Here is an 11,650-nt window from a genome sequence, read left to right on the forward strand (position 1 = left end):
GCCTCAGACAAAGATTAGGGGGTGAAGTGCCAATGCCAATACTGGGGTAAAATAGGCTTTTCCTTTCCTGGATAAAGTAAAAAAAAAAGAGTAGGCCATGGTCTTACTAACTGTATGATTACAACCGAATTGAAACAAGTTTCATTTAGCTAGATGTTCTATTTTTTTAGAGGGAAAACTATGGGTTTATGGACTGTAAATAAACATTTGTCCATTAATATATATGATTACAACTAAATGTAAATTATTTAGTTAGATGTTCTTATTTTGAGAGGGAAACCAATGGGTTTAAACTGTAAATAAACCCTTGTCCATTAGAGATTGTCATTTAAAAATGTTCAGGTAACACTAGACATAGATTAGCATGCAAACAATGCAGAGGATATAATCGAATAAGAGCAGCTAACTCTGTATCTCTGCATTTTGTAGCCTGTACCATTGATTCCAGTAGAGAAGACAATGGCATCATTCTCTCCTTATTTAGATCAAGAACAAATTACATCATTGATGTGCTTCCTGCTCATCAGGATGAACCCAAAAGGGCGGCGATCCCTGTCGCTATTTTACCTTTGTATCACCTTAGGTGAATTCTAAGCTGAAGTTCACATGGTTCCTTGAACACACACACACACAGACAGAAAGTTTCTACAATCCTATCTAAAACTATTACTGCTCCACATCAAACAAAACACACCTATTTCCACAGTAACAACAACATTGCATCTAAAAGTAATACTGTTGGCTAACAAGTTACAAGATACTTCTGATTTAGCCCGGTCTCAAGCACCCACCAGGAAGTAAGAACCTGTAGCTGTCCGCATTCCTGATCAAATAGGATGGAAGATGAACAGCGGACGCTGACCTCGGTATCGGCCCCATCTTCTTGAAGAGATCACTAAACGTGTACTCCTCAGGTAGCATGTCAAAAATGTTATCCCCATTGCATATGACTCTCTGGATCCTGTCCGGGTTCAGGAAGATGTCATGTTTCACCCGGTCTGCATGGCTGTATGCCTTCATCTTGAAAGCAAACTCCTTGATCTCCCTGAAGCAGAAGCTGCAGTGCCAGCCCGCGTCGGCCAGCATCAGGTCGGTCTGGCGGGAGTGCTGATACTTGGTCCGCTCGGTGAACACATGCGCTGTCGTTCTCCAGCTGTTTTGATCCACATGAAATTCAAAGGAGTACATGTAGTTTTTTAGCTCGAGATGCATGATTGGTGGTATTCCATCACACCACTTCAGCAACTGCACGGTTTCAGGGCTGGGGATCTCATCGGCATCAGCCATGATCAAGACATCCCCCACAGCAATGCCTGATCTTTTTAGCAGGTTGTTTAGTGCACGGCGGTGACCGGCTTCTACAAGGAAGGGCATTCGGCGAGAATCAGGATCCAACTCTCCAATGGGAAGCATGTCATAGACAATCTTTGAGCTAGCAAATGCGAAACGGTTGAGGTTTTCAAAGAAGGTGAGTGACTTTGGGATGCCAGTGAAGGTAGCATTCGCCTCAAGGATGACAAACCTGTCAACATATGGAAAGAGCTCATGGTAGCGGATTTCCAGAACATCGAGCTCATTGCTGAAGAGAACAGCATCAAAGACACGGCGAGGAGAGGAGAGGATGCCCCATCCATGGAGCTGACACAGCTGGTGCATGGACATATTAGGGGCATAGTAGTGCGGGATACGGGTGAAGGGCTTTGGTGGTGTGTCCCACAGCGGCCGCAGAAAGTAGGAGATACTTTGGAAGTACTGGGTGACAGCAATAACAGAAACTGAAAGAACTAGAACGAAGGGTATCAGGAACTTGAAAGCCAGAGTACTTCTTCTTCTAGTTACATGAGGCAGATTCACCGAGTTTCCCGCCATGCGACTGTCTTGTTTCATTGACAAGGAAAGAAATGAGCGAGTCTTGGAGAAGCATATGAGAGTGCCCCAAGTACCCTCTCTTCCTGGGGAACACGGCAATATCAGAAGCTGAATGCAACCTGCATTATGCAAGAGGGAACAGAAAATAAGTAAACAAGGAGAAGTGGTACAGGAAGCGACATAACCTCGGCAAAATAAACATACAGGTAAGATTCTCAGTCTACAAAGTAGAATGGGGATGAGTTACAGCTACACACGGCCTTCTGTAAATTTGTGGCGCAACTGACTTGTTCTTTAAATGTACACATTCATATACATATAGGGCAAGACATGGAGCCGTGAAATTGATAGTACACGCCAAGATAAACGAGCTGCTATTGCATTCGCTGATTTGCATCAACCAAATAAGGAAGAAAATGAAAGTGCAGCATAATACCAGAGCAGAGCCAGCATCATCTAGTGCCACAGCATTCTTGCCAGAAAACCCCAAGAAGCATGATCTAACTGCTAGTGTACTGTCAACAGCATAGGCACCCCTATGTATCAACAATATAAAAAGTAGTCAAGATTCCGACAGCTATGGCCACTCTCTCACAAGCAAATGATCCCTATGCCCGGTTGCGTGACCATGATGTGCAAAACTCACAAGTATTTCTATTAGCAGCACAAGTAAGATGGCAAGCCCCTGTTACCCAGATCAAACTGAAATGCCACACCCCTGCACACGAGGATCATCTGTATGCCCAATTTGGTGTCCAACCAAAACCAATCCGCATTCCCACCCGCTGTTACCATTATTCAGAAGCAAGCAGGCAGTCGCCCAAATCAGACTGAAACTGCACCTGAGACTGAGATCACACTGCCAATGCCATGCCATGCCATCGGTTTTCCCCCATTTGCTGTTTCTATCATAGAACAGAACAGCATCGTAGTGACCGCAAAAACAAGAGAGGCCGCCTTACCCTACACTACACGCCGCCGCCTATGGCGACTCCCCGCCCCGATTGGTGGCTCGGACCAAATCCCTTGGCAAATCGGCAGGCGCCAACCAAATCTCGCTGCCTGCTGCCTGCCGCCCCTCCATATCTCTCTCAGAGGCGGAAGGGGCCGTGCTGGGTCAGGGCGGGATGCTGAGGAACAGAACAGAGATGGCGGAGCGCGTCTCACCTTGGGGGAGACGACGACGACGACGGCGGCGACGAAGGAGGAGACGAAGACCGCGACGGAGACGGGGGCGGGGAGGTCTGGGCGTTCGGACGGCGCGGCGCGATCTGCTGGCCTCATTTAATCAGCGGCCCCCATGGATCGCTCGTCCCCCCTCCATGATGCTAAAATTAGGGAGGCGAGGGAGGGAGGAAAGCAGGGGAAGCGGGGTGGATTCGCTTTTGGCTTGGCGTTGCGGGGATATCCGATGTTTGCCACTCCACTCCTCCTGTCCTCGGGAACGGGGACGGTATGGGAAGGAAGAACACGAGGTGGCTGACCGGGTGGGTGTGGGTGGGTGGGTGGACGGGGGTCGTGATCCTCTGCATGCGTCAACCGTGTGACAACTAGGTTGGTAAACTCATCAGTCGTGCAAGACAAAAGTCCTCATGTTTGTAGCCGAACCAGTGACCAACAGCCCAGGCAAGGCTGTCTTGGCAAGCCCGAGAGCCAGACCCGGTCCCACTACCGATACACACGATGTGGCAAGTGAAGCTCAACCGCACAATTACATATCAGTGGGCACCGCATAACCCAAAGATACCTTTCTTTCCAGCACTTCGGATTCAGCATGAATCGTGTGTGCTACACTAAATCTATCCCCGGCACCATATGGCTCACATTCTACCTGCAACATAGCAAAAGAAGACAATATTGATGTCGAGTTTTTGATGAGAGCATGAGAATGAGTGATGTTTATCTCAATGTTTACCAGCTCAGCAGTAAGCGTATTCATCTCGTTGGTGTACTGCACGTATATCATATTGACATCGCTCATCATCTCCGATACCACGTCCCACTTGTAAACCCAAGTGGGGAGTCGTAGATGGTTGTCATGTTCGTCCCAGGTCTTGTATCCTACATTTTTCGGGCGTCCAAGAAATATATTGGAAAAATAAAAGTGGCAAGTAATAGATCGGAAAGCAAATATGATAAAGAATAGATCTGGGGCCGTAGATTTCACTAGTGGCTTCTCTCAAGAAATAGCACATGGTGGGTAAACAAAATATTGTTGGGCAATTGATAGAAAATCGAATAGTTATGACGATATCCAAGGCAATGATCATGTAACGCCTCGAGACCGACGCTCCAGTAGACTTCCAGCTATTCCGAGTTTCGTCGTGTGATTTGTTTTGTTCGTTGCATTCATCCTTGCATCATGTGCATTGCATCATGTCTTCATGCAACCCCTTTTTAAAACTCACCTAAATAAATTGTATGGATCTTCGATCCATTTAAATCGAGGGAAGGATGACTTCTCTTTATAACATATCCTCCCAATATTACGGAGCTATTATAAAATATTCCATTGATGTGGAATTACCTTTGACACACTTGCAAAATAATTCCCCATGCCTTTGTTATCTCACTTCTTGACCTCAAACTTTGTCCAATAAATTATTTCGTCATTTTCCGGAGCCCCACCGAAATCCTCAACATTTTTGGACCTTCCTTTTATCAAGTCCTAGTTCAAACCCATTCGAATTAAATTCAAATGAGTTTGAATTTACATCTTTCAATCATGACCTTTTCTATTTTCTCGGAACAAGCATAATTTTGTGAGTCCGGGAAAATAATCCCCATGCCCAAACTCGTTCTCTAACCTTTTCTTTTCTTCCCTTTCCTTTATTTTTCTCTGTTTTAAGAGAAGAGATGAGAGAGGAGCCAGCTCAGCCGGCCTCTTAGGCCCGACCAACTAAGCCGGCCTCCAAGGCCCAGCTACACCCCTCTAACCCTAGTCGCAGGGGAGAGCTCTGCTCGATCCCTTCTCCTCCCCTCGTTCCTCCTCCAGTGCCGCCAACGCACGCCCGCTGCCAGCGCCAGGAAGGGCTTCGCCCCGATCCCCTCGCGCCTCGGCTTGATCCCCATCCTTCGTTCCCATATCCCCCACGCCCGATCTCCTCCTCGACGTCGGCCACGCGCCGAGCGCCGCCCCTCTGCGCGACGCCTCCTGCTTGCCTTCCATGGCACCCTGCATCTGCCGCGCCTCACCCTTCGCCGCCCGCGTTGCCCGCTGGCTCCGACAAGCATTGCGCCGGCAAGCCCCTCCAGGACTCCTTCTTCTCCTCCTCGCCCGCGACCCAAGCTATGCGCTCACGGCTGCGACATGGCCGCCTCCCTCCGCTGCCAGTCCAACCCCGTCCATGGCGTGGGCCGCTCGGCCTGCTCGTCGTTGTTGCTCCACCATGATGGCCTCCCTCGACCCATCGCCGACCTCCTTGTTCGACTCCTTGTTGGATCCGGCAGGTCCTCGTCTGCGCTGCCCGACCTGCCATCTTCGTGTCCTGCTCGAGCCCGGGCTAGATGCTGCATGTCCATGTCTCCGTTGGCCGCCTCTTCCTTTTGGCATGCCCGAGCTCACCTCGAGTCTTCTCGCCGAGGCCTCCGCGGCGAGCAGTGCCCCTGCGATCATCGCATCTGCAAGCCCCGCTGCCTTCGGATGCAGCCGGATCTTTTTGTCCCGTTAGACACCGATGCCAAGTTCCTCTCCGTCAAGTGTACCCCGAGTACAACTACACAGTGATGCGCCAAGTACCCCCTCGGATCGTCAAGTTCGACTACGCGGAGCCGCCAAGTACCACTATGATTGCCGTGTACATCTACGGATCGCCAAGTACCCCTACGCATGGATACGCCAAGTTCAACTACGAAACGTGTACAACTACTTCCACTACCGTCGCGAGAACGACTACTTCCTCTACATTGCACCGAACTCGTTTCGCCTGCAAACGCAAGCTTCAAAGGTATAACCATCGAGATGACCGACCGTGAACGAATGCTTGTGTGTTGTATGAGATGCTCGTGTTTGCACCGTGTCCGAGAGAGGTCTTTGCATGTTCCTCGTTTGCCATGCCGCCGTCCCGTGGGAACCCGGAATTCGGGAGCACCCCACCATCCTTGCATGACACGCTCACGCCCACTTCTTTTGCACCGGTATCTCCGTGAGCTACCGGAACCGATATGTTGCCGTGGCACCATTTTCGTTTCGTCGTCGTGGCACCCCTTTCGTTCCGCCATGGTGACCAAATGCTTCATAACATGCTCATGTCAACATTTCCATAAAATTGCATAAAACTTGCATATGTCATCTGCATCATGATAACAACATTTAAAATGTTTAAAATTGTTGTTGCATTAAATTGCTAAATAACATATGGGGATTTCCGGAATTGTTGTTTATTGTTCTGGCCTCATTTAAACTTGCCTAAATAGTTAGTTTAGTTTTGCTTCACCTCTTGCCATGTTTAATAACATTTAATATTGTTGTGTTCCTAAACGAGAGAGAACTAAATAATTGATGTGGTGTTCCGTCAATATGCAACGCGTTGCATATTGAGCTCCACTTAACTTGTAGTGTTGTTTGTTTCGCCTTGCCATGCCATGCCTATCTAAACCGGACATGCATCATACTTGTTTGTGCATCATGACATGTTTATGCTTGTGTGTTTACCATATTGTTTGCTTCTTTCCGGTTTGCTTCTCTCGTTAGCTTCGGTTTCGTTCCGGAGTTGTGAGGATTTGTTCGACTACGTCTGTTTGTCTTCTTCATGGACTCGTTCTTCTTCCTTGCGGGATTTCAGGCAAGATGACCATTACCCTTGATATCAGTTCTATCTTTGCTTGCTAATTGCTTCGTTCTATCGCTATGCTGCGCTACCTATCACTTGTTTACCATGCCTCCCATATTGCCATGTCAGCCTCTAACCTTTTCACCCTTCCTAGCAAACCGTTGCTTGGCTATGTTACCGCTTTGCTCAGCCCCTCTTATAGCGTTGTTAGTTGCAGGTAAAGTTGAAGATTGCTCCATGATGGACATGATTATGTTGGGATATCACAATATCTCTTATTTAATTAATGCATCTATATGTTTGGTAAAGGGTGGAAGGCTCGGCCTTATGCCTGGTGTTTTGTTCCACTCTTGCCGCCCTAGTTTCCATCATACCGGTGTTATGTTCCTTGATTTTGCATTCCTTACGCGGTTGGGTGATTTATGGGACCCCCTTGATAGTTCGCCTTGAATAAAACTCCTCCAGCAAGGCCCAACCTTGGTTTTTACCATTTGCCACCTAAGCCTTTTTCCCTTGGGTTCTGCAGACTCAAGGGTCATCTTTATTTTACCCCCCGGGCCAGTGCTCCTCCGAGTGTTGGTCCAAACTAGAGCATCGTGTGGGACCATTCCTTGGCAACTTGGATTACGTCGGTACCTGTACGCTTCGCTTATCCGGTGTGCCCTGAGAACGAGATATGTGCAGCTCCTATCGGGATTTGTTGGCACAGCGGGTGGTCTTGCTGGTCTTGTTTTACCATTGTCGAAATGTCTTGTAAACCGGGATTCCGAGACTGATCGGGTCTTCCTGGGAGAAGGAATATCCTTCGTTGACCGTGAGAGCTTGTGATGGGCTAAGTTGGGACACCCCTGCAGGGTATTATCTTTCGAAAGCCGTGCCCGCGGTTATGTGGCAGATGGGAATTTCTTAATGTCCGGTTGTAGATAACTTGACACCAGATCCAAATTAAAATGCATCAACCGCGTGTGTAGCCGTGATGGTCTCTTTTCGGCGGAGTCCGGGAAGTGAACACGGTTTTGGGTTATGTTTGAAGTAAGTAGGAGTTCAGGGTCACTTCTTGATCATTGCTAGCTTCACGACCGTTCCGTTGCTTCTCTTCTCGCTCTTATTTGCGTATGTTAGCCACCATATTTGCTTAGTGCTTGCTGCAACTCCACCTCATTACCACTTCCTACCCATAAGCTTAAATAGTCTTGATCTCGCGAGTTTTGAGATTGCTGAGTCCTCGTGACTCACCAGATACTATCACAACAGTTGCAGGTGCCGATGATACCAGTGCAGGTGATGCAACCGAGCTCGGATGGGAGCTCAACTAAGATCTTGGTCGTTGCTATGTTTCGTTTCATGTTGATCAGTAGTGGAGCCCAGTTGGGACGATCGTGGATCTAACAGTTGGGTTATCTTCTTTTCTTTTGGCTTCGTCCGTAGTCGGACCATGTGTGTACTCTGAATGATGTATGAATTATATGTTCATTGTGTGAAGTGGCGATTGTAAGCCAACTCTTTATCCCATTCTTGTTCATTACATGGGATTGTGTGAAGATGACCCTTCTTGCGACAAAACCACCATGCAGTTATGCCTCTAAGTCGTGCTTCGACACGTGGGAGATATAGCCGCATCGTGGGTGTTATAGATCAATATATAGGCATCACGTCCAAGATTAGTAGACCGACTCCTGCCTGCATCTACTACTATTACTCCACACATCAACCGCTATCCAACATGCATTTAGTGTATTAAGTTCATGGAAAAAGGAGTAATGCAATAAGAACAATGACATGATGTAGACGAGATCTATTCATGTAGGAATAGCCCCCATCTTGTTATCCTTAATAGCAATGATACATGCGTGTCTTGCTGCCCCTTCTGTCACTGAGAAAGAACGCCGCACGATCAAACCCATCATAAAGCACCTCTTCCCATGGCAAGAAAAATGGATCTAGTTGGCCTAACTAAACCAAAGATTCGAAGAAGAAATACGAGGCTATAAATAATCATGCATATAAGAGATCAAAGAAGACTTAAATAATATTCATGAATAAAAGATCTGATCATAAACTCAAAGTTCATCGGATCCCAACAAACACACCGCAAAAAAGAGTTACATCAAATAGATCTCCAAGAGACCATTGTATTGAGAATCAAAAGAGAGGAAGCCACCTAGCTACTGCGTACGGACCTGTAGGTCTATGATGAACTACTTACGCATCATCGGAGAGGCACCAATGAGGATGATGAACCCCTTCGTGATGGTGTCTAGATTGGATCTCGTGGTTCTGGGACTTGCGGCTACTGGAATTGTGTTTCGTCGACTCCCCTAGGGTTTCTAGAATATTTGGGGATTTATAGGGTGAAGAGGCGGTGCGGGTGGCCACCGAGGTGGGCACAACCCACCTAGGGGTGCCTGGGCTCCTGGACGCGCCCTGGTGGGTTCTGCTCCCCTCGGAGCCCCCCTCTGGTACTTCTTTGGCCCAACAGGTGTCTTCTGGTCCAGAATAATTCTCCAAAAAGTTTTGCTGCGTTTGGACTCCGTTTGGTATTGATTTTCTACGAAGTAAAAAACAAGCAAAAACAACAACTGGCACTGAGCACTATGTCAATAGGTTAGTCCCAAAAAATGATATAAAGTTGCTATAAAATGATTGTAAAACATCCAAGAATGATAATATAACAACATGGAACAAACAAAAATTATAGATACGTTGGAGACGTATCATCTTGCCATCGCCGTTAGCGAAGAGAGTCCTAGATAGATCATACCACATGTACATGCGAGCATACCTCTGGACCACCTCATCATTAGCGTCATGAGGGCAATGCGCAAAGTTCGCCATGATCCATGTGTAAGGAGCGTCGGCTGTGACTCTTTCTTTCTTCTCTCTTCCTTCTGCTGGTGCCGGCTCCGCAGAGCCATACCAATAAGGGCCTCCGTCATCAGAATTGGTGTTCATACACATAGGCTTCCCCTCGATAGGAAGTGCAAGGATCATGGAAACATCCTGAAGTGTCACAGTCATCTCCCCTGTGTGGAGGTGGAAAATGTGCTTCTCTAGCCTCCACCGATCCACAAGCGAGGTGATTGCTACAACGTTCAGGTTTGGCGTCGACCGGCTGACAAATTGAATGTAAGAGAGGAGTCATGTCATCTTGATGTACGGTGTGTACCGCTCATCGTACGACATGACCTTCAAAGCCCCGTGAGACCGAATCTTCAAGGGTAAAAGCTTTTGCAAACATGAAAGTGAGAGTATTATGCCATGTCTATTTGAAATTGCTATAAATTACAAACTAACAAGCACTACGCTTATTACCTTCTTCTCGGACATCAAGTAGGCCCGGTGTTCAACGTCATAGTTATCACAGAGAAGCCACACCATCCTACATATTTCAAACAATAAACATATATGAGAAAACTAAAACACTTCCTATGCATTATTTAACATGCGAGCATTATTTCATATATACATACAAATTCCCATGGAAGCATCATTTACAATAGGTACAAAAAGAAATTTAAATACTTATCTAGTACTCAACATTAATAATCAACAATCATACATAGGTAATAAATATTCATCTCAACAACACTGGAGTTGCCGTGTGACTTCCTAAAACACTTCTTATGTGACTTCTTTTCCATCTATAGTCAACAATAAAATATGAGCAAACTAGGGTTAACTACTACTCTACCACTCAACCATAATACTCAACAACCAAATATGACTTCCTATGTGACTTCTTTTCCATATATACATACAAATTACTATGGAACCAAGATTGACAATACAAATCAACAACATTAGGGTTCCACAAAGATTGCAAATGATCTACGTATCCTAAAAGAGACCAAACTAGTTCAATTACTCATACAAATTTTGAATCCAATCAAAACAAGTGTTCCACCCAAACATATTTGAAATCTTAAAATTGTGAATGCTTTTTTATGACAGAAAGAAGGGGAACGTAGGAGATTACCTTCTCGAAGTGCTTGGAGAACAAATCCACGAACGATTTCTTCGGATCTGAAGGATTTGAGAGAGGGATTGATGGGGGGAGAGAGATCTGCTGCTGGTGCTGGCCTCTGTCTGTTCCATGAACGAATGGGAGGGAGGGTGGGGACTGCCAGCCCGGTGCGGTTACTAACTCGTCGTGCAACGCCTAAGAGCCAGGCGCCGCATATGTGTAGTGTGGCGCCTATGTGTTACGCGCGACACAGGGAGGAGTGGGAATGTGCCTTGCCCCGGGGTGCCACACTGTCCAGATGTGCAGCGCATCTTAGCCAGACGCTGCATAGTGTAGTGTGGCGCCTGGCTGTCGGACGCCACACAAAACGGTCAGTTGGGTGAAATTTTTTCACCCATGGTTCACTTTGTGAAATAGTTGCGTCCATAATTCATTCTTGTCCATTTTGCCCCGAAATACAGAAATGAAAGTCACATCAGTGAACACTGACGGTCTACTACTTTGGATGTAATTTTTATTTTTTGCAGACTGTGGTGTTCATTGTACTACCATGATTGAAGATGAATAGGTCGGATGTTTTCCCTCAAGGAAAGAAAAGAACACCGATGGTCACCGAATAAGCTTTGGCTCTGTATTATGCCTATGCGACATATTGTTTGACTGATTGGCCGTCCACATATGTACCAGCAGGAGGGTTGTCGGATTTCGGGTTCCGGCAGACCCTTGAGGTTCGAACACTGGGTTGCGCACGAAGATCTCTCCCCTACTGGCTCAGCGTATCGAAGTCTCGCAAAGGATCAGCGTATCGAAGTCTTGCAAAGGATCTAGGCTAGAAAGAAGAACACACAAGGGACACGAGATTTATACTGGTTCGGGCCACCATTGTGGTGTAATACCCTACTCCAGTGTGTGGTGTTGTGGATTGCCTCAGGGGCTGATGATGAATAGTACAAAGGGAGAACAGCCTCGCGAGGGGCTGTTCTTGAGCTAGTGCGATGAACTACTTGGGTGAGTTCAGTCACCTCTCTCTAGGCTCTTTTTCTAG

General features: G+C 46.9%; 1 protein-coding gene across 1 annotated transcript; it reads right to left on the reverse strand.

The window, feature by feature from the left end:
• Nucleotides 1–454: 454 nt before the first annotated feature.
• On the reverse strand, nt 455–3,317 carry LOC123110378 (beta-1,4-mannosyl-glycoprotein 4-beta-N-acetylglucosaminyltransferase). The gene is made up of 2 exons (XM_044530872.1): nt 3,037–3,317; nt 455–1,988 (listed from the first exon to the last, which is right to left on the reverse strand). Exon 2 carries the CDS (start codon nt 1,885–1,887, stop codon nt 769–771), a length of 1,119 nt encoding a protein of 372 aa, XP_044386807.1. The 5' UTR covers nt 1,888–1,988; nt 3,037–3,317; the 3' UTR covers nt 455–768.
• Nucleotides 3,318–11,650: the final 8,333 nt, after the last annotated feature.

The sequence above is a fragment of the Triticum aestivum genome, chromosome 5B (genome assembly GCF_018294505.1).
Source record: "Triticum aestivum cultivar Chinese Spring chromosome 5B, IWGSC CS RefSeq v2.1, whole genome shotgun sequence".
Taxonomy (NCBI): Eukaryota; Viridiplantae; Streptophyta; class Magnoliopsida; order Poales; family Poaceae; genus Triticum; species Triticum aestivum.

Coding starts and splice junctions, on each gene's coding strand:
- LOC123110378 (XM_044530872.1), bottom strand. CDS start 1,887: ATGAAACAAGACAGTCGCATGGCGGGAAACTCGGTGAATCTGCCTCAT.